The following is a 27047-nucleotide window of genomic DNA, read 5'->3' on the forward strand; positions in this document are numbered from 1 at the left end:
TAGGATTTAAATATCAGTTACTTACTGTAATTTTTCCTCTTGCAATGTCTTTGTGATCCTGAACTCCTCTCATATCCCATCATTAGGAGGGAAGACGTTAGTTTGGAGAGACAAGCTATAAAAGTTCAACAAGAGAATCACTAGATCGAAATGATCCATTGAAATTCTTGATGAGATGTGATTATAGGTTTGGCTGGGAGCGTAACATTGGGCATTCAGTACCCTTCAAAACTGTCTGTGGTGTATATTTGCTGTCTTGAAGCTTTGTGTTTGGTCTCCACCAACCTGCGTGTGAAGTATCTGCCTCCTGAATGCACGGCAGTGTTTCCAGTTAAACTCTGTGTCTGCCGGCTGTTTGCTGCCGAGCGGAGCCTCCACGTGTTCACTTTGAGTTTTCAGTGAACTGAAACACGTTTTCCTGTCTGACAGCTCTCACCGTACAGCTTCTCACACTGTTATTGTTTAAAAAAAAATCTACTGTGCCTGCAAAAAGAATTGACAGTTTGAAGCTTGACTGAAAGCTTCAGAACAGCTGCCGAGTGGAGTTTGTACTCTGAGACTCAGATAGAAGTTGAGTAAATATGGTCATAATTTTATTTTAACTTTGTTTCGTGTTTTTTAAACCTTCCTTCTCCTACTGCATCTTTTGTAGGGTGTCCTACGTAACTCCTCGCTAAGAGCCGGCTGACTCTCCGCCTCATCTCGTTGTCCTGATAAACACCTGATTGAATCTGAGTGTTTTTGCCAAAACTTATTATGACTAAAGTGGAGGGCCATCTGGACTCTGATTGAAGCGCCGGGATGCTCAAATGAGGTTGATTTGAAAAGGTCAGAGTGGTGGCTGAATGTTTCAGGAAGGTCGTTCCATCGTATTTTTCATGTTTTCCTTCAGAAACACAAGAAAAATACGAAACAACCAAGCACGTACGCCCAGAATCCATATCAGCTGATCGGGGGCCAACAACCACATGGTCACATAGTTTCAACCCATCGGTGTCCCTGGCAGTAAATCGAAGCTGTAGGTATCTCTAATCCCCTCAAACTCTTTGACGTTTTCTCCAGTGAATAATCAGGAAAAGAAGATCAAACATCTACAAAAGAATCAACCAGAATGAGTCAGTTTTTAGCTTTAGATCAGGGGTGGGAAACTCCAGGCCTCAAGGGCCGGTGTCCTGCAGGTTTTAGATGTCTCCTTGATCCAACACTGCTGATTTAAATGGCTAAATCACCTCCTCAACATGTCTTGGAGTTCTGCAGAGGCTAGTAATGAACTTTTGATTCTGATTTGATTCGATTCTTTGATTTGATTCGTGTGTTTTGACCCAGGCTTGAGGCCTAAAGTTCCCCTACCCCTGCTTTAGGTGATGACACAAGGGCTTGAAACGCTGAAATACGGTACCAAGTCTCAGTCCACCCCAGTGCCCTCACTGGTCTCTAATTCTTTCGATAGTCACAGTGTGACGGGAACATTTTGCTCTTTGCTGCACAGAAGGGTTGGGTGGTGCCAAGAAAGCTAAAGCAGTACTTGGAAGCCAAACATCTGAAGGTCGCTGGATTTGAACCCGATGCAGAGAGCGTCGCATTGGCAAGTCCAGTTTTCATGAGCCAGGCGTAAAAAGATAAAAGCTGAATTTAATTGAAATTGACTTCAACTGTTTTATTATTTATTCATGTTGTGACACTTGGGGTGGCTGTAAAACTCTTCTGCTTACAGCTTCTGGAACGTGTTTTTCAGCCCAGAAAATTTCAGCTCTCATTATGAAGGAAGCTTAAAAATATTGGAAAGAAACAGGGGTGTTAGAAAAACCCCATCCTCATGTGCTTCCATCTAGTTTCCTTAAAATCCAGTCCATTGTGACACTTTAATTTGGATTTTTATTCCTGGGCATAAACACGTAATCCCAAATGGGAATAAAAGAATCCTCATTATTTCAAACTACTTTCAAATGTATCTGGGGTCAGAACATGCTTCACTACATGCCCGCTCTCTGATTTATCTTAAACTTCACACTTTAACCCGTCAACAATGTGATGCAGAAACTTGTAACACCAAGAGGGAGCAGCATGCACCAGTGTGCTCAGAGTGAGGGAGTTCCTGGTCTTAGGCACTTTAAATCAGGGTGACCTTTACGGTTTACTGCAGCCTGAAAGGGATCACAGATAATGCTGATAAAAAACATCATCCGTTAATATTATTAATGGCTCTTATTTAGAAAGAAAGGCGAGAGGAATAAAGGCAGACACTCACGGTGGATTTAAACAGTTTGTCTTTGGCTGGCTGCTTCAATTATGTGAATCTAAGGTTATATAAGATGTTGACTGTCTATGTGTCCGACTTTTTATCATGCTGCTTCTGGACCAAATGTCCACTGAGGGTTTTCTGTGCTGGATGCTCATAGTAGATGTGGAAGTTCTTGAAAAAAAATGTAGTTTTTTCTTCTCTGGGCTCTCTGTGCTGTCATAGAAGCTGTTCAAACAGCAGCGACCAATGAGAAGAAAGCTTGCTTAAAGCAGCAGGTACAATTTTACCTTTTAAAGGTGTAAAATACCAGCACACGACAAACAGACACCATCAGCAAGGAGTCCAACAAAGGTGACAGAGTCCTGTAAACATCATGCAAACAGGCTTCTAGACCTCTTTACTGCTCAGGCCAGTGTGTTTGCCTCACACCTTTATATAAATGTGCACATTGAAATTCTGTCCGTCTCCTCCTTCCACATGCTAAACACCTAATTTAAGTTAAATGTGACAATTGGCTTGTCGGAGCACATATGGCGCTCCCCTTCTGCTGGAGGAAAACACTGTGTGTGTGTGTGTGTGTGTGTGTGTGTGTGTGTGTGTGTGTGTGTGTGTGTGTGTGTGTGTGTGAGTGAGAAGAACGGCGTGCAACTTAAATTTTCCAGGCTTTGGTTTTGTTCACAGACATATTTAACGTTCTTTACATAATGTCCTGTTGTTTCTGGATTCTGTTCTCTGTGCTTAATGTGTTTTAAATTGCTGGTAATTTACCTGCTGCAGCAGTTTCAGTGTAGCGTGCATCACCTACAGGCAGGGGAAGGTGTTTTCTTCCAGCTCAATTTATGCACTTTTGTAAAATTTGTGCATAAAAAGCCAAACTGGAAATGCTGAAAGGTCCAAATGTAAACAGAAGGGAGTTTAGTTAGTGAGGACTTATTTATTTTTATGCTGTCATAAAATGCGTAGAAACGCAAAATCAACCCAATAAAATGGGCTGAAATGGGACAAAGGTAGCACTAAATATCCAACTTTTTGAGAGGAGGTGTAGGAGGCTCTGAATAACTCCTCTTTATTTTACCTGCTTCATTGAAGACCAGCTAAACTGAGTAAACAACATGGAAAAAGGCTAAATACATTTTTTATTATTATTAGTCCTTTATTTATCCAGGTAAAAAATCTCATTGAGATTAAAAATCTCATTTCCAAGAGAGACCTGGCATCATGGCAACAAAAGTTACATACCACATAGGTATATAACATTTAAAGCAAACACAATATCCCATACCAACATGTGTAAAATATACAATAACAGATCAAATTAAGAGTACATTAAAAACAATCACACTGAGTAAAAGAGCTGTTCTCTCGTTCCTTTAAGACAGACTTAAACTCTCCCAAGGTAACCAATTCTGATAATTTCAGTTCCTTCTGCAGATTATTCCAGGAAGCAGGGGCAGCGTATTTAAAAGCCTTTTTCCCCAATTCTGTTCTGATTTTTGGGACAATCAATTGTATGATATTGTGCGAAGGAAGGCTGTATTGGTTGTGGTTTTTACACATATAAACACATAAATAAGATGGAACCAGCCCAAGGAGAGATTTATAGATAAAGATCAACCAATGGGAGAGTCTGCGAATATGAAAGATAGCAGCAGCATACAAAGAACAATGATGTACACGATTTCCATAGCCAGTAATAAAACGTAAAGCACAATGGTACACAGTATCCAACCTCTTTAGGTAGTGGGCAGGTGCATTCATAAAAAGCAGGTCACCATGTTCCAATAAAGGTAAAAAGGTTGCACAAATCAAATGTTTTCTCACTTGGAGGGAGAAACAGGATTGGTTTCTAAAAAAGTAACCTAGTTTTAGTTTTAACTTCGACACAAGCCTTTGAATGTGAGTCTTAAATGACAAATTCTGATCTATAATTATCCCTAGATACTTGTAAGATGGGACCATTTCAATTTCAGTTCCTTGAATTGTTTTAATCTTAGGAGACATAGCTAACAACTCTTTGCCATTTGAGAATAACATGAGCTTGGATTTATCTGGATTTAACACCAACTTAAGTTGAGTTAAATGGGACTGAACGACATCAAAGGCACACTGCAGAAATTGCAGGGTGTGTGCTACTGAAGGGGATGAACAATAAATAATTGTATCATCTGCATAAAGATGAAATGCTGCATTTGACAAATTATCACAAAGGTTGTTTATGTAAAGAGAAAATAGCAATGGTCCTAATATGGAGCCCTGCGGAACTCCTTTGGGTACTGAGAGAAAAGAGGAAGAAGACCCAGCAGTATGGACACACTGTTTTCTTGCTGACAAGTAATTTGAAAACCAACTTACAGCATTTACAGATAGACCAATATTGTTTAGTCTATTTAATAAAATAGCATGGTCAACTGTATCAAAAGCCTTTGACAAGTCAAGAAAAAGAGCAGCACAGTATTTTTTGCAGTCCATTGAATCAACAATGTCATTAACCACTTTAATAGCATCAGTTATTGTGCTGTGTTGTTTTCTGAATCCTGACTGATGTTGGGAAAGAACTGAATTTTCGTCCAAAAAGTCTTTCAGTTGTTCACTAATGAACTTTTCTAGAACTTCTAGAACATCTGAAGGATCGCCTCCTTTCAGCAAAGGGAGAACATAGGCAGATTTTCATATTACAGGGATCTCACTGTTCGAGAGGCTAAGATTAAAAATGTAAGTTATTGGTTCTGCTAAAAAATCTACAGCCATCTTAAGAAAATAGGGATCAAGTTGATCTGGTCCTGCAGATTTATTTAGATCCAACAGATTTAAAGCCCTGTGGACCTCAAAAACATTTAACGGAGAAAAACTGAAGGGTTGGACCACAGGTTCAGTTTGAGCGGTTGCAGAGAGAGCCTCTTGTTGATTAAGCTGTTTAAAATCTGGATATAAAGATTCAAATAGAGATCCTGAAGAAACAAAATGCTCATTAAAGCAGTTTAGAATGTCAATTTTTCTCTGTTAAAGTGCAGGAGTCTTTTACAACAAAAGTTGGCATCTCATGTGTAGTTATGTCCCCATAAGAAGATTTTATTATTTTCCAGAATTTTTTAGGATCGTTCAAATGTTTAGTAGTATTTGAAAGATAGAATTCTGATTTGGCCTTTTTAATTAAGGAAGTTGAACGGTTTCTGAGCTGTCTAAAAATCAGCCAATCCGCTTCGGATTTAGTTTTTCTGGCCTTAGCCCAGGCAGCATCCCTTTTTTTGAGTAGACTGGAGAGCTGAGGAGAAAACCAAGGGTTGTTTTTGCATTTTACTCTAAAATTGCAGATGGGGGCATGTTTATTTATAATTTTGATAAACGTATCATAAAAACAATTCCATGCCAACTCAAGATCAGTTATCAGGTAGATTCTACTCCAGTTATAGTCCCATAAATCATGAAAGAAAGCTTGCTCACAGAAATGCTTAAAATCTCGTTTAAAAGCTATTTGTGGCCTTGATTTTGGGAGCTTTGATTGTCTGACTACAGCTACCACACAGTGGTCACTGATATCATTTGCGAAAACCCCAGTGTGAGAATATTTACACGGCATATTAGTTAAAAATAAATCAATACGTGATGACTTTTCTGGGCATTTAAGATTTGGATGAGTTGTGCTGTAAATTAGTTGTGTGAGATTATATGAATCACACATGGATTTAAAACTGTCTCAGGCAGAGGACAATCAGTCCCAGTTGAAATCTCCGGCCAGCACAATTTCATTAAAATCTAAAGTAGAATGTTTTTCACTAAGTGAAACTAAAGCCTCACTACTAGCTGAGGGGGGTCTATAACAGCCCACAATGGTATTAAAATAGCCCTTGAAAAGTTGGAGCTTGAGGGCAAGAAGTTCAAACTGTTTACAAACAGATACTGATGAATCGACAGTAACATGGAATTTGCTTTTTATATAAATTGCAACACCGCCACCCTTTCTGGGGCAGTCGCAACGGAAAAGATTATAGCCCGTTATTGCAATGTCTTTGTCAGTAATTGATTTAGTAAGCCAGGTTTCTGATAATATAAGAATATCAGTATCTAACTCTTTCATCCAAATTTTCACAAAATCAAGTTTGGGAAGAAGACTTCTGACATTTAAATGAGTGATACCAAGACCTGCTCGAGTTTTAAAATCACAAGGAGTACTTAAGCATTTGCAATCTGGACCCGGATTAGGTTGCACATTTCCAGATAAAAGAAGCAGAAGAACAATAAAACATTTTCTTTTCACAGATTTTTTTTGTAGGATTACAGACTGATTTCTCTTAGTGCCCAATCTCTTTGGGGGGTGAGAGGATTGGGAAATAAACCAGTGATATGGAATGAATAAATCAGTTAAATCAGTTGAAATGAGATCTCTGCTGATCTCACGTTTTGTAACAAAGAAGCCTCCAAACAGCAGACACGGCTCCTCGTACAGGTTCAGGTTCTTCACTCCGCCCATCTTTTCTTCTTGCAGTTCTTCAAAAGTGGAAAATATTAATTTTCGTATGTGTGAAAAGTCATGTTTAAGGACACAAAGATGAGCGGTGGAAACGGTCACACATGGATGCTTTGGAGGTCCAGTTGGTCCTCAAGGATGTCCAGGGTCATCTCCTAGTTGGGCCAGCTCAGCTCGCAGTTCATGAGTCAGTAGCAGTGGCTTTACTTTGAGCCCCTAATGGGCTACTAACTCGCTCTCATCCCGTTATATAGGTGAGCTTGGTTGTGTTTTGAAACCAGATGTGACAACTTAGAGGTGGATCTGACTGTAAAGCCGTTAGCTCATTGGCTAACGACTTGTCAAACACAAGTTGCCATAAACTCATCTGAGAACTGAGCTCAGCAAAGCGAGCATTATTCCCATGGACTTTTACAGGACCAAAGTCTTTTTGCAGCTACTGGTGTCGCCCCCCGGTGATCGTTAAAAAGAATGCAGGGTTAAGTGTTACCTGTTTACCTCGGCCAGTTAATGAATGCTTTGCCGCTATGATATACCAGTCCTGAAGGTAACTCAAAAGGTTTAAGTTTAAACGCTACACCAAACACCCATCAGTTGTCTAATTTTTTAAATTTGTTATTAAGAGTTTTAAGTTCAAATAAGTGAAAAACTATAAAATAACTTACAGACATTTATTTTCGCTTTTATTGTCTTTGCGTCTTTGCAGAGTTCATATTTATGGTAAATCCTGATGCTACCTAACTATTCGTAGTTCTCACTGTCCTAAATACGTTATTTTGGAGTGTGTACTTTGGTCTGTTGTTTGTTTGAAGATTGATGTGTGAAAGTTGCAGCAGTGACTTTCTGACGGGATTAACTGGAGTCCAGGTGGACACCAGCGTGACTCGGTGACGGATGAAGACTTGAGTGGCGTTGACGCATCTTCACTTGGAGAGATGGCCCGGACCTTTCACAGCTTTACCAGCTGGCTGCGGCTTAACGAGATAAATGCGAAGCCATGAAGCGTTCAGGAGGAGGAGGAGTTCAGATGAGTGTTATGCCATTTTTATGGCTCGGCGCTTGCCGCCGGGAGACAGCTTCATGCATTAGATTCTCCCTCTGGCTCAGAGAGGAGTGAATGCACCTAAACAAACCTTCCCCATCACCCAGTGCTGCTCCACCATGAAGGAGTTCAAGGCAGCTAATAACGTAATCCTCAGAGTGATGAAGAAGAGGAGATGGGAGGGCAGGGACACAGCCGAGCACTGGCCGGTGGTGATGAGAAAATAATACGACAGTCATAACAGAAACCGCCTAGCACGTTTACCTCGAGAGCTGTTTAACACTAACCCTAACCCGAGGAGGTCAGTGGAGGCGTTAGCTCCCAGCCTCTCTCATTTATGCTCTTCATTGTGCATGTTGCATACACTGAGCTCGCTCTCTGAGGCCTCTGATTGTTTTGTTGGCAGCTCGGCCCGAGTGTGCCATCTGAACGCCGAGCCGCTCGCCTTGGCTCCAAACCTCCCACGCCAACGTTTGTTTCCCGTCTTTTGTGTGCAGAGAGAGGAGTAGGTGTAGGTGCATTAAATGCCACTTCCAGCCTCTATCTGCCTGTCAGTTATCGACTCGCCGTACAATGCCCGTAATCTTCTGCTATTCTTCAAGTTCTGGTACTAGATGAGATGTTCTGCATCTGTTCGTCTTGGAACCCGCCTGCCTCGCATCACTGTTATTTGACTGAATTTCAGATCAAGTCTTTAGATTCCATGTTTCTCCTCTCAGTAATGTTAGGATGGAAATTCATTTGAAGCCCATTAACTGGCCTGAGTGTCACTGGATACAGGTCATCGCAGGGTCAACATTTCTGTGGTTTCATCACTATTTAGGCAAAAGAAGAAATGTCTTCTTTATTAAGAACAGAGAAACAGCAGAATTTGGTGCGGATTCCAATAAAGCCTGTCATTACTGACGTCTGTCTATCTGTATATGTGATGTCAGTGCTGAGCGCCTGTTCAACTGTTTGTGGTCCCTGAATGGATCTCAGGAGCGATGGAGGAGTGGACGGATTTGGACTAATGGACATCAGCTTTTCCTGCACGCTTCTCTGGGCAGTCATTTGAAGATTTTTAACTGGCTCATGGCCTGTAGCCAAATAATCAGACAGGCAGAGGAGGTGTTTGATGTTTTAGAATTTTAAAAAGTATATTTGACACAACTTTGCAACGCACATGTCCCAAATCACAAACACACACCAGGAAGGTCCTTCATTTATTACCTCCTGCTGGCTCCTGATGATCCTCTGATGTAGAAACCCAGAGTCCATCAGTCCAGCTGTTCGTCCTGTTCGTCCACCCCGTCTGCTTTGGAAATGTTTGGAGTTTCCCTTCCAAAGAGCTTTTCCTAGCAACAGTAAATTAGAAGAACCAAAACTGGCTGAAGTTGACACTGCAGTGCTGTCACACTGGGGACTGTTGTCTTGTGTGAGCGACTGAGTCTGGGGGAATTAGAGGGAGAAGTGCAGTCTGTTGATATTTTGGACTCTTGTACATTTTGCTTGTTCATTTTTTGGGGGTATCTTGTGTGGACCTCTGGGCAAATGCCTGGACCGAGAGCTGGGGTGGGTTTACTGTGGCGCCTTCAAAACTCTCAGGTTACAGTAAAGAGGACTGAATCCTAAATGCTCTAATGACCGGGTCGGGTCCAAAAATTATGATCCCTAATAAGGTCAGGTGATGTAGAAGAGAGCGAGAGAGAACCGATGAATATAAATGAGTGCACACAGCACCATAATACAAAACCATTAGTTTGAAGTAGAGCTGGGCGATAGAACGATAACGATATGTATCGCGATATAACTTTTACTCGATAGAGAAATTAAGCTATCGCGATAGACCTCGCCGCTCTTGTCCTCTAAAAAAAAAAAATTAAAAAAAAAAAAAAAAAAAAGGTCAGCCAATCCAAACTAAGTAGCGCAGAGCCGAACCAATCACAGCCGCAGCGTCACGTCGCGTGACTTGTTACGTACAGCACAAGTGCCAAGCCGCAGTGTGTTTGTTTGGGAAGCAGCCAGCGCATAATGGAGGAAATGAGTGTGCCGACTAGAAAAATCTACCGAGCGTGACCGAAGAGAAAACAGATGACGGTTCCAATGCCGGAGAGATTGTCGAACGGAAGAGCCATAGAAGTTCCGTAGTGTGAAGGTATTTCGGCTATTTCAAGTCTGACAAAAAACAGAGTAGCGTGCACTGTAAATTGTGCCGAAAGCAAGTCTGGAAATACAATAAACTGGTGCATGCGTCACACTGTGCGCCACGTTATTGTTTCGGTGAAATGAATTTCTACAATACTGTTAATTCTACTCTCTGCAGTGTTTAAATGCTTACATATACACACAGTTACTATCCGTCCACACATACGACTCGGTTCTGCTTCTATGCCCCAGCTTTGTTTACTTTTTCCCACCGAGGCTTCTAGACTTCTGATTGGCCAACATTTCTGCACGGCTAGGAATCTAGCGCCACCTGCTGCTTTGGCATGTTCATAGCAGCGTTTTCCTTCATTTCTGCCTTTATGTGTGGACGGGATTATTTTTTAAAACGGAAACGGAAAATCTCCGTTTTCAAAAATACCCGTGTATGTGTGGACGTAGCCTCAGTCTCTGACTGGAAGCGCTAATTCGTCATTCGGCTTTTGTCAGACTAAAGTAACTGTTAAAACTGTTTGAAAAGCTCAGCTATACAACAAGGAGAGATTGAGAATTTCCTTTTAGTTCTCAGTTTATTTGATATTGACAAAAGTTAGTCAGTTTTGTCTATTCTTCTGTAAAACAAACTAAGATTTATTTTTAGAATTAATATTTTGTTTCTAAGTGGAACTGACAATTTAGTCTGTTTCGTTTGTTCTATTTTGAAACTTAAACGCTTTAGCGGCTGCCTTTTGTGTAGTTTGCAATATTTGCCTTTATTTATCTGAAAAAGTCTCATGTTCCTTAAGTACATCTACCCTGTTGAACTTATTATGGGAAATAAATATTTAAAAACAAGCTGCTGATTATTTCACATTTTACTTGTGAGCAACGGCACATTTAAATCTTACAAATATAGTTATTTGGCTTATATCGTGATAGATATCGTTATCGCCTGAAATGAAAAAAACATATCGTGATATGAAAAAATCTCATATCGCCCAGCTCTAGTTTGAAGTGTGTGTGTGTGTGTGTGTGTGTGTGTGTGCGCGCGCGAGCGAGCGAGCGAGAGAGACAGACATGGCTGCAGTCTTGTGGCAGATGGTGGAAGGAATGAAAAGCTGATGGGAAAAATCCCGTCCAACATGTTTATTCTCTCTGTTAAAGCCAGAAAGAAAAACCCTGTGACTGAGAAAGCAAAAGATCCTCTTTGCACGAGGAGGCGGCAGACGCACCGATGGAGGCAGATGGTCGGAGGGGATGGAGAAAATGCTTTCCAGCATGTTCCTCCCCTTCGGGGAAGAGGAGATTTGCTGGGAAGCTGCACAATTATACAATTAGTTTAGAAGGAAATGAAGTCTTAATTTATCAGACGCAACATTAGTAATATAAGAGGTGTTAATACCCTGCGCGCCCGATGATTCATTTAAGTGTTTCAAAGGAGCACAGATACAACTGCTGATTTAAGAAACATATTGCTGATAAATAAATAAAACGTCATGTGACCTGTGGCATGATCAGCATGTACTGATCACAATATGGGGAAAAAAAGATTATTTTATCTGTTTATTTCAAAATAAAATGAGTAAAAATGTAGCTTCCAGGTCAGAAACCGGCCACCAGATGTCGACAGCTGTAGATGCTCAAAGACTTTCAGTCCTCTGGAAGTCTCCATTTACGTACTCAGTCGCTCATTTTGGGTCATAATGAATAAAAATAAAATCTCAGTCATTCAACATTATCTGAGGGTTATTTGGGAAATTATAAAATCCCACAGTAACTGGCTGTTGAGTGTCAACCACAAGTTATTAGACAAAGTCCCGCCCTGCCCTGCCTCGTCACACCTGCTGTAAGCGCTCAACTCGCGGCTCCGAAACAAGACACCCGCAACCAGCGGGTGATGCCACGGTAGCAATGCCTCAAGTGGACATTAGAGGAACTGCAGCTTTTGGCGCTTCCATACACGTTTCATTTTCAGCCGCAGAGGTTGCTCCTTATTTTAAACAGACTTCAGTAACTTAGATGTTGGCCACGTTTTTAATGAGTTTAATCTAATAATTTACCACTAACTAATGCTCCTCTTACTATTGTTTTTCTTTGAGTGGTTTGTGTTTTTGCTGCTTGACTGTGTTTGCAGACTAGTTTTAAACTGCAGGCGACTGCGGAAATCTACTGACGATGAAAGCAAAGGGAGGGTTTTTTGACGTAGTAAGAATGGCGACACGTGATGTAGAATGGCGACGGTGGCTCTGAAAAACAGAAATGAGGTCGATGTTAAGATTTTAATTGGAATGGAGCAGGATGGAGGCGAGGCTGAGATGGTCTGAGCATGTGCAGAGGAGGGAGAGTGAACATATCAGACTAAGGATGATGAAGATGGAGCTGCCAGGCAGGAGGAAAAGGGGAAGACCTCATAGAAGATCCATGGTTATAGTGAGGGAGGACATGCAGAGCATTGGTGTGACAGAGGAGGATGCTGGGAGGACATGGAGGCAGATGATTGGCCGTGGAGACCCTTAAAGGCAGCGGGTGACTTTCATCCTCGTGTGTGTCATTCTCTTGCTTTCTCTCTCTCAGTGAGCAGTAACAGATGCCTTTGACCCAATCAGAGTTCAGTGGTGAAATTCACAGTGTTGCTGGTTTGTTGACACCTTATTAGGAGATATTGTTTGGAGGAGGAGGAAGAGTAGGAGGCCAGGGGGAGAGCGAGGACTGGGAGTTCTGCACAGATTGATAGCTTTACCTGTTGCTGTTTATTTACATCCTTTAAAAAAACAAAAATCCAAACAAACAAAAAGTCTCAAACTCAGACTTTAATTTTGTGAGTTTCTCCCACATAGTGGCTGTAACTATTCAGAGCTCTGAGGGCGTTGTGAAAATGGTGTCGCAGCGTTGCGGTGGCACGGTCGGCTCCGTACTGTTGCTCATTTATATGAAAATTTCACACGCTATTGCTGTAATTTTCGCTGTTGGCAAAAAGCGGATAAAGCGGGTGAACTCTAGCGAGGCAGCCGGCTGGACCGTCGCCAGCTGAATGCATCGCGTCAGCCGGCTATTTGTGCGTGTGGTTCATGAAGGAGGAAGTGCAGACGGCGGCGTGTGTGAGGGCGAGAGACCGTCCGAAAGAGTGGGGGAATAAAGAGAGGAGAGGCGTGCGAGGCACATGGGATTCAGAGAGTCTGAATTAAAATCAGATATTTGTCTTTTGGTTCTTTTTTTGGTCTAATTTCAGGAGAGACATTTCAGTGTGTTTAGGTGCGTGTGTGTGTGCGCGCGCGTGTGTGTGTGTGAGTGAGTGTGTGTGTGCTGCTGCTGCTGCTTCCTATGTGACCTGATTTCTTCAACTTTCATCATGTTCATGCAGACACACTCCTCAAAACAAATTAAAGAAAGAAAACAATCATTAAGATAATGGAACTAACAGCCTGGTCAATCATTTGGATTTCACTAATTTTATTTCTGCAGACTGCAAATGAGCCTTTCATGTTCACCATAATACTCGATTTCTGCACTGTAGCTCAGGCTGAAGACAAGTAAGTGCACTTTCCTGCTCACATTTACTCGAATATTTCCTGAAAAATGCTTCTGACTTCAGCTTTTAATTTTAAAAACTGTTATTTCAGCAAGTGCATAATTGACCCTTTTTCAGTGTTGTGGACAAAAGCTGAGATCTCACAGTAAATTGAGTTGTTTTACAGTCATGTTTCTATGGCTTTTTAGCAAAGTGACAAAGATAACCAGATATGGCCGAGTTCAGCCAGAGTTCAAACTCTGATTCTTTGATGCTTCGGCTTCGGCTGCTGCGCCTTAAACAGGGTTCATGGACCTGCGATGGTGTCCAGGTGTTCGTCTCTGCAAAGTGGAGGATCGAGGCGACGCAGAGCAGCAGACACCGCGGTGATGTGAACCCTCCGCGGGGGTTTAACTGGTTTAACCTCCCAGGACCTGGCGTCCGCATATGTGGACATCACGTTTTGGGTTGTCTAGAACAAAATACTAAATTTTGCTCTACAAGGGCCTGATATCCACTTACGAGGACATTATACTGCCACTGTTCTATTGAAATTTAAAACGAATGCTGACATGTTTCCCACATGTAGACGATGCACTGCAGAGCCTTATGTGTGCTGTGTATACTATCAGTGCACATCAGCACCTCCTGCTTTGTTTCTGAGGCTCTTGGAGGAGAAAACAAATATGATGGGGATTCAAACTGAAGCAAGTAACCGGCTGTTGTCTTCCAGTCTATACCTACAATCCAGCAATCCAGTCAACACAGGAACATTGTGTAAATCGACTTTGTGCCCCTAACATTGAGCAGAATATTTGACTGTGTTGACATTCATTTGTTTCTCTGGGATGAGGTCTTGGAAAAACTGGGGTTTTGAGTCACTGTGGCATGCATGAATAGACTGAGAGTGTTAAAGTTGTCGTGTCTGCAGGCATACTAGAGTTCGCCTGGTTTCAACGACTCGTTCATGATCACCATTCTCACCCCTTTGAACAGCGCTGATTAACTAAAGTGACATCAACAGTTTTAAACCCTTCAAAAATCCAGTTCAGTTCTGTTCATAAAATGCAGAATAGCAACAGCAACATCCTCCAGTAATACAAAGCAAAGAGTGGGAAGGAAAACTCCCTTTTAAGAGGAAGAAACCTCCTGCAGGGAGGGACGGCCATCTGCTGCAAGAGCCCAAAATCAGCCAGTAGTTGTGAGGTCAGGTTGTCCGTTACATAAACCCTAACAAAGTTGTTTGCTCTCACTGCTGTCGCCTAATAACTTTTAGCATCGTCGCCGTGATCAGACGATGTAGGAGGAGATTGATCGTTGATGTCATTCACATTTGGACAGACTTTGAGCTCCACCTTGGACTGGTGTTTGTTCTGCTCTGAGCTGGAGTGCCGCTCTAACCAGAACCTGCAGCAGGTGGAAACTTTTGTCCTTACTCTGAGCGTGCTGAGGCTCCAGAGCAGATCAGACGCTACACTCTGCAGTCCAAGGTTGTATTTAGAGTTTACTCAGAGTCCACGTTGGAGGGGGAATTGATTATTGCATCACAAAGTGAATAATAATGTCGTCTATTCATTTAAAAAGCACCTTCTTTCTTGCATGCCCCACGCCCTCACTGCTGCCGTAAATACAAACCATGTTCTTTGCAGAAATAACAGATTAACATGGTCACGGAGTTTTTAGTCCTTGAACATCTGCAGTTGAACATCTTTTCACCTGCTGCTGATCTCACGTTCATAAACACAAAGACACACAAACTACTGACTTACTGAAAGGCGTCTCGTTGCTCAGTCAAACAGTCAATGTCAGGTCATCATGTCTCTGAAAGAACATAATTGCATGAAGATGCAGTTCAGAACGATTCAAACAAATGGCACGCTGGATGCATAATGAACTCGCAGAGGCTCTCTGACACGAGTCGCCTAATTACAAGTCAACAAACTGACTCATCGCGCCACCAGCGCTGTCGGGAACCTTTGATGCTTTTAAGGCTGAATGAGACTCGCTCTGTTTCGGCCGTGAAGAAGTCAGAAGACGCTTCAGTCTCGTTAGCGGCATAATTTATATTCCTCTGTGGCAGCCAAATGCGTACAAGGTTGCACAGTTTGTACTCAGGCACTCGGTAACAGCAGACTTGCGTGCACTTGTGCTGTTGTTTCATGGCTGCGTCCCTGGAGTGAACGTTTAATGGCAGCTTAGACTTGTGGAGAGTCTGTGCTTTGCTTGGAATTGCTGCGGCAGGTATAAATAAAGAGCATTCTGATCAATTTAATGCTGATGTATGGCAGATAAAACCATGCAGTGTGTCGTCTAAATCGGCATATGACGGCCATCGAAACGTCCAGTCACATTCACTGGCAACGAACACGAGAGCGCAATCATCGGCCAACTTGTTGCAACGGTGCGTGAGCTGGTGGTTTTCATGGAGCTGGTTTGCTTTTATTAACCAGAAACTCAATGATGTACCGCTTTTCCTTTCTAATCCGGTTGCTGCTCGTTGCCTTTCTGTAGTGCAATACTTCAACTGATTACATAGGCATGTGAGTAAATATGAAAAATTTAAGACTAATGTGCAGCGTGTCCCTCTATAATAATGGGTGACAGTAACCTCACCATTGGCGGATCTGATTTCCATCGATAAAAAGGGGTTTTGATGAATAACACTGGCACTATGAAAAGATCCTTTTTTCTGTGTGAACAGTTGTTTTTCTTTGCAGACTGTTCTCAGTCTTCTCAAGTTTGTTTGAATAAAGAAGGCTGATAATTTTGGGAGCTTTATATGTCGAGGCTCATCTCTCCAAAACATTTCTAAAGCAGTTCAGTCAGAACCATGTCAGTCGAGAGAAGATTTCTACCTGTAGTAATTATGTCTTTTCAATTTCAATTCAATTCGGTTTTATTTGTACAGCGCCAAATCAGAACAGCAGTCACCTCAAGCGCTTTGTATTGTAAGGTAGACCCTACAATAAAACATACAGAGAAAAACCCAACAATCATATGACCCCCTACGAGCAAGCACTTTGGCGACAGTGGGAAGAAACATCCGGCAGAACCAGGGTCAGGGAGGGGCGGGGCCATCTGCCGCGACCGTTTGGGGTGAGAGAAGGAAGACAGGATAAAAGACATGCTGTGCAAAAGAGCCGGAGATTAATAACAAGTATGCTAACAGTACAAAGCGGAGTACAGGTCAGTGACACCACCATGGGTTGAGGCAGGTTGCAAAGTGGCTTCCAGTAGTGAGGGTACCAGCTGATGCATGATGAACTGTTTGTTGCTGTTTAACTAAAGCTGTAGTGCTTTGGTTTGTTCTCATCGCTTGCATAATAATTCAGTTGAATTGAATTCAATTTCATTTCTACGGCACCAAATCACAACAACAGTCGCCTCAAGACGCTTTATATTGTACGGTAGACCCTACAATAATACATACATAGGTTATAGAACATTTTGTGAAACAGAAAGCAATATTTACTCTGTGAATAACCTCTGAAAACACTCCCTGCCATGTGCCAAAGAGCAGACTGACACAATCAGAAGGTGGGAATGGGCAGAAAATAACCAGCATTTGCTAGTTGTTGGGAACTATTCTCGCTGAAGATCACCTTCCACCTCAGACTGCTCACCAGGACATCAGCGTGGATCGCTGGGGCAGAGAGTGATGTTCTAGCATTCAGACTTTGGGACAGCCGTAGTCTTCCTTTGTTTGTACGGTATTGTCGAATCGTGCCGCGCATGTTTTAGGACGGCAACGCCTGATATTGCTGATGGCGTTGGTGTCATCCATCTTCAGTTTTTCTTGTTGTATGGAGAACAGAACATGGATGGATAAATGGAGGAGACCCCGAACGGGTCGCCAGTCCATTGCAGTTCTATAAAATATTGTTTGTTTGTTTTTTATATAGTAATGACTAATTGATTATTTGCGAGCAAAATGGAGTATTTCACAGCTAACGAGTTAAATTACAACAGGAGTTGGTAGAGAGCGAAAACGGAGAAGAAAAACTGGGTAGATCTTGGCGTTGAAATCAAAGATCATGTTGCTCCATAACTGAATGTAAATATTGTGTTAACAACTTGCTTTCATAGCCCGGAATAGCCCAAGCATAAACCTGCTGAAGTGATGGCACATTGGGAATGTGTCAGATCAGAAACCACTTAATTTTGTCACTCTGGAGTGCTGCAGTCATACGGGGTCCATTTTCTTTTTAATTTGGTGGAAATAATGAGTGAAATGGGAAAAAAAAACCAAACAAACCAGGGAAATGGAGTTACTTTAAAATGAAGAGAAATCAAGTGTTTTTATGTGACAAAGTAAAAGTGGAGAGAAAATTGAGTCGGGGGGCATGAAAGAGACGGACAATGTTCTGAGCATCAGATAAAATAAGCGGTGGTAAAAGAGCGACGGGCGGCAGAAAGAACTGAAAGCCAGGCGGGCAGAGTCGTACTACACCTGAAGCTTTACAGGGAACCTTTAATGTGAGTGTAATTTCAAACAGAGCGAGTGATTGGAGGAGTAATGAGTGGGAGGGCAAAGAGAAAATGGAAGATGCCAATCTGAGCGCTCGTGCCGGCTGAGGTCAACAGTTAATGGCTGTTGGAGGCTTGTTCAGTGACCTCACAGAAGATCCTGCACATGTAAATGTCTCCCAGTACTTTTACTCATCATTTCTAAGAAAAATTGTGGATCATTCTCTACCAGAAAGTTCGGTTCGTACTATTCCCAGATGTCACCATGTACCTCGTAGGGCCTTTGTGCTTGTTTCCTCTGCCAGTGTATCAGTTTTTTGTTGTTGCTAAAGCCAAACTTAAACTAAAGCTTCAGTCTTACAGTCTTACATCTTAAATCTGTACTTGTGTCAATTGTGCCCTAACCTAAGGCTGCTTTTAACCATGTGTTGTGTCTGTTAATTAAAACTTATTTTCAGACAAGAAAAAGTGTTTATCCACTCGACCAAAGTGGATTTCTTACAACCAAAATATGCAATCTTTCCCTCCATCCATCGCACCTGTATGATGAATGCGAATGACACTCGTGTACGTACTCGACAGCTGTGAGAGCCCCGTCTGCACATAAGTATATAAATGCAAACAAGCTAGCCACCTGCTGCAATGGGCATTCGGTGCAGTGTTGTAAATCACGCTAAGAAGGAGTCTTTTTCTTCGGGTATCATAAAAGTTGTTGTTATGGCTGTCAGAAAAGTTCTGATTTGTATCTCAGTGTGCCTGAGGGGCAGTAAAACAGAGGAAAAGCTGGGTTTTCAAGTTTAGCCGGTGAATGCTCCGTGTGAATGTGTCTACATGAGTGGCGGTGTAGTGCCCTCTCTTTCATATGTGAGTGCTGCTTTTTTTGGCTCAGAAGTCTGATTTAAAAGCAATCTTCTTGCGCATGTGGTGTCTTTGAGGACGGGGCCGAGGAGCAGCTGCAAGCCAGCAGGCGTCTTCAGAGCGCAGAGTTTCTACACAAGGCGACATCAGTAATTACACCGAGAGAGAAGAGGAAGAAACACATTCTCAGCACCGAGGCTCACAGGGAATACATATTAGGCTGCTTGTACGATTAGTGTTCTGACATTATGTTGCCCTGACATTTAGACCTCTTGGTTTTTAAATGAGCAGGGCTCTCTGCAGTGTTAGAACCTCCGGCTGCGGTGCCCCGGCGCCATGAATTTAACATGGAGAGAGGGCAAGCGTGAAGGAGAGGAGCTCCAGGACAGGTTATAGGCGATGAGTCCGATTTTAAGGTCCCCTCTGTGGCTGTAACTTTGGCTAAGTGCTAAAACACTTTGCGTTACATTCTGAAGTGCAACTCGGGTTATATTTACATTTAATTTTGAACCTCACTTGTTAAAAGTGTTAACTCTGCGAAGGCTAAGCTGTCACATATAATGGAAAGCATATCATTTTTATCTTTCCGATGCTTAATTTTGAGAGTTGATTGCAGTCACAGGAGCTTCTGGGTTTTTAAAATCTTGTATCTGCAGCACAGAGCAGCTTAGGTTGTTCTGAAAATGGTGAGAAAAGTGAAAAAGGAATTAGAATAATCCTATTTCTATACATGCAATACATAAGTAAAAAATACATAAGTAAAAAAAAAAGAAAAAGCAAACCAGAGATTTAATGTGAATCTCTAAAGTGAAACCTGAGTCACTTTCCCGATAGACGTTTTAGTAAATATAGCAAGGGGCACAAACAAGGCCTGTTTTCTCTTCATTAAATTGGAAACAGTTATCAGCAAACTAACTGTTAATAGAGTTTAAGGACCTGTGCAAACCCTGTAGCTTGGAAACAAAGAGTTAGAGATATATAACTGTATGTCGTCTGCATAGCGGTGAACAAAAATGTCCTTAGAAGTGCTCAAAATGTGGTGAAGAGGGAGCAGATGTAACAGAAACAATAAAGGCCCCAGAATGGATCTGTGTTTACTTTCACTTCCACTCCCTGGTAAACTGTGTGGTGGTTAGGGTTAAGAAAACGGTCACAGTTTGGGTTAAAATACACTGCTTCACAACACTGAGGTTAAAAAACGCAGAGTTCGTAATGTTTTATTAATTTGACGCCTCCAAAGGACGCCTGAGATGTGCCTTCAAAACAAAAAACATCTGCTTTTTACTCAAAGTGCAGTAAAGAGGCAAAAGCTTTAAAATAAGGACGTCTTCTGTACCATTAAATTCTAAGAAACTTAGCAGGTAGGTTGGTGGTTTGAAGCATCTTGGGTAATATAGCTGATCGATCTCTGTGGGGGCGGTCGGACCATCTGCTGCAGGACTCCTTGTTCTAACTGAGATGGTAATGACTGAGCAAACGGCTCCTCTTAATGGGCTGCACCACTTTTAAAATGACTCCAGAGAGAAGCTGCAGCTCCTGTTTACCACTCTCTTAAAGCAGTAATTTATTGTTATTATTAATAATAAAGTTTTAATGAATTCTAAGTGTGAGAATGTAGCTGAAGGTGATCTCAATTGGTGAAAATAACTGCTTTAATTGGTAAGAGAAATCTATATGAGCAAAGACGTATGTTTATGCACATGCTGGAGAATAAATTCACGATGCCTAAAATCTAAATGTGTAGCGCTTCACTGTATGTTTTCATGTATGCAAATAGACTGGAAATGCAGCTTTATTAGGTCTGCCCTTGGCTCAGGTCATCCTGCAGCATAATATATTAGAAAAATACCAACCGAGCCACCTGCAGGGATCACAACTCCCCTGATATCATGTGTGGCTTATACAGGTATGTGCAGAGGAGATAATTTGCCGCCGAGGGAGGGAGGAGGACTTTGGGAGTCGTTATTGGAAGCTTTGGTCGTCTGAGTGCCACTCGTGTGGAGTTATTTCCCAGCGTGTCCTTGAGTGCACTGCAGTCGTGCTGAAGTAAAGTCCAGAAGTAAAGCCGGCTCACAAACTCGGCCCCAGCAGCAGATTAATGCGGTGTATTTTCTCCAGCCTCTGCCATCAGGTCACTCCTTTTGTCTGCACTCAGTCTGAAGCAATTACAATGTACCTCCACAGAGCTCGCTGCCAGTTATGGTTTCTGTCGCCGTTTTATGGCCACTGCCTCCCACCCAATCCCCCTTTCTTTGCAGCTGTCAATAACACAATTACCTGCTTGGAAGGTCCAGCTAGCCCGGTTCATTTAAACCCAGCATTTATCTGCAGGTGTGTAAGCACACGTTACACTTTATCTAGACGTGGCAGATTTGTTGTTTTGGGCTGTAAGCTCAGTGTTTTTAAATCCTGGAGTTGCATGCCTGGAGCAGAAAACCAGTAAAAGGGGAGTTAAAGCCAGCATCACTGGGTATTGAGCATTTATAGCTGCCTGAGCATTATATGATGACCTGGGAGAGAGAAGAGGTTGCTGTGTCCGAGTGTCCCTGCTGGGATCTTTCTGTGGAACAAGAATTTGCTTTTGAAAGTGGAAGCCTGAGCACATGGTTTAACTTTTACACTTTCTCCCTATTTGACCATCTGTAAGTGAAAATAAAACCTAAAATCTCTGATTTATTTAAACCTGTTATCTTTGTGTCTTTCCCAGAGTGCCACTCAAAGTCGAGCAGGCCAACAACGCCCGGGACGCTTTGGCAAAGGCCGTGTACAGCCGTCTGTTTGACCACGTGGTGACCAGAGTCAACCAGTGCTTCCCCTTCGACTCCTCCGCCAACTTCATCGGCGTCCTGGACATCGCTGGCTTTGGTCAGTATCACAATAATAACAAAAAAACATCAGAATTTCAAGGTTTTTATAGATAACGTGTTTTTAAAACTAAGAAATGTTTGTTTGATGGTTTTAAGGGGAAAAAAACCTGTTGGTTGGTTTGATAACATTTTTTCTAAGGAGACAAAAAAGAAGTAATGCACGTTTTGAAAGCTCACATCACCTCAGAAAAGATCCTGTAATAGTCCACTTTGCTCTGACACACATTGTGTAACGAATATATTTGCAGAGTACTTTGAGCACAACAGCTTCGAGCAATTCTGCATCAACTACTGTAACGAGAAGCTGCAGCAGTTCTTCAACGAGCGGATCCTGAAAGAGGTGAGAACTGTTTGAAAGTAAAACCCTGCACCATCTCACCTCCGCCGGCAAACACCGTCAAATCAAAGCAGACATCTGTGGAGGACTCTCCATTTAAACTTTAAGTGTTTTTCTTATTGCAGGCAATTCTTTTCTGAGACTAGATGCCACATTTTCAAATTGCAGGTTGCAAAGTTTTCATTTTCCAAAAGTCTGAACATGAAGTTTAAATTTTCATCTCTGCAAAACATGAATTTTATTGTAATAGGTTTTATTTTAATGTGAAAGTGTGCTTCAGGTTTATTGCTGTTTATGTCAGAAAACTTTTCCATCCGTTCAACTAAGTTCTACCTTTTATTTGCACTTTAAGCAGACACATGCCCAAATACCCTCAACCTGGCTCCATGGCTGAGCCTTTCACACTACTTACATCAGATCCTCACATGATCTCTGGAGAGACTCCCGTTCCCTGCGTTCTCTGGAGCTTTTCTGAAGCATGTAGCATCCAGCAGGAATTTACCTCCGATACGGACGGACCTTTACCTGCGCTGTTCTCTCAGCGTAGAGATGTTAACACCTTAAATGTGAGCTAGACTCTCATTTAAGGTGGAAAAGTATATCTGTTGCTTTTTCTAAGCTTCAGAATTAAAAATCTGTAAAAGTCAGAAACCTTACTAAGATATAAATCTGGCTGATGATCCCTTCAGGATCATCTTCTTGTGCATTGCTGGACCATTTTGTGTCCTTTTATTTCCCTTTGTACCTGTTCCACTGCAGAGTGTTCAAGACCTCATCCACTATGTCAAAATGGCGCTCTTTAGACTCCACAGGAAGTGAAGGACATTTAAGGGAAGACGATCTGCTGAAGAGGACTGGTGGTCCTCGTTTAAGACCATCTTTTGATGGTTTTTCTGGCCCATTATCAGCACGGCCGCTATGACAGATTTGACAGCTCTCCTTGAAAGTTAGGAGATCCTTAAAGTTGATTTGTCATTTTTGAGTCATCAACAAAAGTCCTGAACTTTTGTGAACACACTTCGTAGAAGGACCAGCCTTTAGGCTCGTCTCGCCACAGCAGACCGGTGTGTTGTCTGCGCTACTAACAAAGCTCAGCATTGAAAGGTGGGAAGTTTCGTGCTGATTTTAGTAAACTTCTTCTTGGAACAGAAGTTGTTTCTTTTCTTTCACTTGACATCCTCTCAAGTTCAGATGAAACTCTTCACTTGCCACTTCTATCAGCACCCAAACAGTCATTAGCAACAGGTGGCACGGAGACTGACGGCGTCCAAGTCTGTGAAAAGCTGCGTTTCTGTGTGGGGAAAATAACAACGCTCTCTTTGAAGGTCTTCTTATAATAAAGGAGAAGGAACTTGAGCGCTCAGACCTCCGCCAACACACAGCGTTTGCTGACCTTGGAAAGCCACAGCCTCCTTAATGGGTTTATTGTCGTCGGGAGCTGTTTCCAACAAAAGAAATGCTGTTTAGTTGAAGACCCTGAGGTCCCTCTGTCAGACTGTTGTGTAATCATAGTTCACTCGCAGAATCCAGAGTTTTGGATCAGTGCCGTAATTGAATCATCTGCTCTGTCTGTAAACCGCAGACCTCAGAGAAGGGCCACATTAAATACTGGATTGTGTTTGACTTTCCCTCGACTGTGTTCTAACAGCGGCTGTCTGTTTCTTACCTTTAAAACTCCTCGTTTGCCCAAACATCTGTCTGCAGCATGAAAAGCCCCATCACCTTTAGATGCTCATTTTTGCATGAAAGTGTAATAGCAAAAAGCCTGGCCTAAGCGCCACTTGTTAGAGAGCTTGAATGCCCCCCAGGCAGAACCTCCGAGCCGTCCCTGCCCTCGTTAGACGAACGCCGGGCATGCCGTGAATACCGTTATGATTTCTCATTAGAAGTTTCTCTGTTGCATTCCAGGAGCAAGAGCTGTACCAGCGGGAGGGGCTGGGAGTCAACGAGGTTCACTACGTCGACAATCAGGACTGCATAGGTATGAAGACGCCACTCCTCGCTCAGCTCGTGTGATTGTGCATTCAGAGCAGCTGCAGTCACTCCTCTGTGCCGATGAAATTCTCTGCAGAGGGGTTTGATATTTGTTCTCTTTTTACACCACTCCTTTTATTAGTGCATAGAGCATAATGTGAAAAATTCCCTACTCCAACTGTGCACCTCAGATACCCAACAAAGGTGCAAAAAGCAGTTCAAATTCCTCTTTAAATATCTAGATGGTGCATGAATGTGTGGAGGGGATTTGATCAGCTTCCCCCCTTTTCTGCTCTGGAACAACCAGCGCAAGAGTTAAAGAGCTGATGAGGAAGTAAATCCCTTTGGTTTGATACTAAACCTTCAGCGCACGCAGAGTAATGCATCTTTAAAAATCCCACCTGCGGCTTTCACACAAAGTTTTGCCGTTAATGTGGAGAGTTTGTTGTTTTAGTTCACAAAGCAAGATTTCCTTCTGATCCTCTGATCAGTGCTACATCTTATCTTTTGTGTGGTTTATTATATTAATATTTAGAGCTATATTTTTTAAATATTCCTAAAGAAACACAGACTCATCCAGCTGTTTTCACTTCTCGAGCTGTTACTATAAAATTTCATCTCACACAAATAAAGTGTAATAAACCCGTTAAAATCTCTTCCTGAGAGTAAGTGCTCTGAGACCGAATGCTGGCTGAGTTTTTAACACTTTGTGCAGCACTTTATTGCGAGAAGCAACCTCGAGGCTGAAGTGAATGAATCCCCATTAGACTCTTAACGTTGAAATGTCCAACTATAAGGCTGAAATAAGCACGTTTACAGTGTCTGTGGATATCGGGGGAATCTTTGTGTGCTGCGTCCAATACAGTTTATGAATGCCGCTCGCTAACCAAGCGATAACCTCTCACTCCGCCCTCTGATTTAAATGTGGTCATTTCAGGAGCCAACACATCAATGCCTAAAATCCTTAGAGTTCAGATCCAAAATAAATAGCTGACTTCCAGACAGTGTTCATTTCATTGATTTTCATCATAGGTTTCATCAACAGTAATTTCTTTCAGGCAAAAACACAATAGCTAAATAAAATCTAATACATGAGGACGAAAACCATGACGTACTGAAACTTCTGTCAACGAATAAAAATGAGATGAAAACCTTTCGGGGAAACGAGATCCAATCAGAACTAATTAGGTTCTGATTAATTGAGGGGGGGTTAGCTAACTCCCATGCAAAAATAGCACTGCTTCAAAGATGGCTGTGCCCGTCGTTATTATACAGTCTATGGGGATGTGTTGATGTCCACTGGGTACATCAGACTGAAAAAGACAGCTCTAGTTCAAAGGTGTCGCCTAAAAATGAAATAGTCTATTTGCAGTGTGCCGTATTAAAGGAGAGCTAGGCCTCATGAAATTTTATTGTATACGAAAGAAAAAGAGCTTTGTATTTATATGTCAGCCCTATATGTAAGTGTGTCCTGTAAAAGCTGCTCATTATCCACCTCAGTGCTCATCATCCTCACTTTTAGGAGAGCTGCCTCTCTTCACTTTGACCTCCGAGCCTCGGTGGCGCTTCAAAGACCGCAAAGAGGACGAACGACGAAGCCCCCACGCCTGTGAACTCCCGTCCTGACTGAAATGTGTCTTAATAGTTCACAAACATGGAGGGAGACTGATGTGACAGGGCAATCTAAGGGGAAGGAGGTTAATGATGCTTTCTGTGCTTTCAGTATGAGATGTTTAACTACAGCAGAGCGAGCTGCAGGGAGGCGGGAGGCTGGCTGTGCTCGCTGGCTCGTAGCTTACCGAAACGCGGTTGTTTGTTTGCTGGTTTGGATTCCCGTTGCGTGTTATAAAAGGAGAAGCTCCTCTTTGTTCAGGGGACGTAAAAACCACAGTTGATGTAGCAGAAAATTACATTTGTACAAGCAGCGGCCACGTGACTGCACACAGAACAAGGTGGAGATGGAAACGAACAGGAGGAGGAGGAGTGGGAACTATTAAAAAGTTCTTTAACGTCACAGAAGTTTGTTTGAAGCGTTACTTTCACTTCATTCAGGTTTTATTAACTCGTGCAGCCATGTGCGCTTTCGTTTGTTGCTGGTTGTCTCCTGTGATGGAGAGAAGGTGGACGGATTGAGCAATGGAGGGGCAGATGACGGGATGCCTCCCGAGGTTTTTGCTGCTCGAAGCTCTGCTGACCTTCATTTGCTGAATAGTTTGTGAGTAGGAGTCTCCATCAAAGAGCCTCTACTGTGCAGCATGTCAGTTCCTGTCAGGAAACATTACTGAAAAAGACTGCTAAAGCTCACGTAGGTAGGTAATCATATCTTCTAAACAATCCCCCACGTCATCCTCTGAATCAGTCAGTCATCCCACGTAAACTTCCTCCCCTGCGCCTCAGTTTTCTGTCAGTTTGCTGGCTGTTTGTTCAGCGCTGACAGCTTTTCCTTCACAGGCGTGTTGTCGGTCACTGCAGACCTCACCTTCTTCCTTTATTTTCTTCTTTCTGTTAAAATAATCTTTAAAATAACATTTTGAAAGTAGGATCTGTAGCAAATTCAGAACATTTAAAGGGAAGGTTCTTTCTCCAGCTTCTTATTTTTTAGAGGAGCTGTTAAATATTAAAAATGAGCTTCCTAAATAGTTGTTTTTTAGGCTCTTCAGCTTCTTGAGTAAAGGAATCCATCTGTCTCCATCACTGAACAAAAGTGGTGGCCTATGACACCACCTGTCAGCCTCCTATAACACAGTCTTGAGAACCCATCACAAGAGATTCAACACCTGCTCACACCATGAGCCATCACGTGACCCCAACGGCTCACGTGATGATAGAGAGCCGTAAAAACTCTAAGGACCACCTCCTGACTGCACCTTAGAAGTTACATATCTGAGACCTGCATGAGTCTCTTGGATTAGCGATGGAACATCTTTAAGAACGGCTGCCTTCAGATCAAGCACCTGAGACAATCATGACCAGGATGACCGAGAACCTTCACAGATGTCCTTACAAAGACTGATATTCTTCAGGTGGATTACTTGAGTTCATTTTTCCTCAGTATACAGAAATAAAACAATACCACAACACCAGGTTCAGCTGTGTAATATTCTGTATAGTAACAGGAAGCTTCCATTTATCTTTATGCTCTCTCTGATTGTTTAAATAACCG

The 27047-nt window shown here is 42.4% G+C and overlaps 1 protein-coding gene across 12 annotated transcripts in view; it reads left to right on the plus strand.

Moving 5' to 3' along the window:
• The window catches only part of LOC309689484 (unconventional myosin-VI-like), a 154828-nt gene that overhangs the window by 57035 nt on the left and 70746 nt on the right, over positions 1-27047 (plus strand). For all 12 annotated transcript variants that reach the window (XM_082505942.1, XM_082505932.1, XM_082505940.1 and 9 more), the window contains 3 exons: positions 21414-21571; positions 21822-21913; positions 23819-23891. In XM_082505942.1, the coding sequence (XP_082362068.1) occupies positions 21414-21571; positions 21822-21913; positions 23819-23891 (323 nt within the window). The remainder of the gene's footprint in view (positions 1-21413; positions 21572-21821; positions 21914-23818; positions 23892-27047) is intronic.

Source organism: Aulonocara stuartgranti, assembly GCF_965226115.1.
Source record: "Aulonocara stuartgranti genome assembly, chromosome: 15".
Lineage (NCBI taxonomy): Eukaryota > Metazoa > Chordata > Actinopteri > Cichliformes > Cichlidae > Aulonocara > Aulonocara stuartgranti.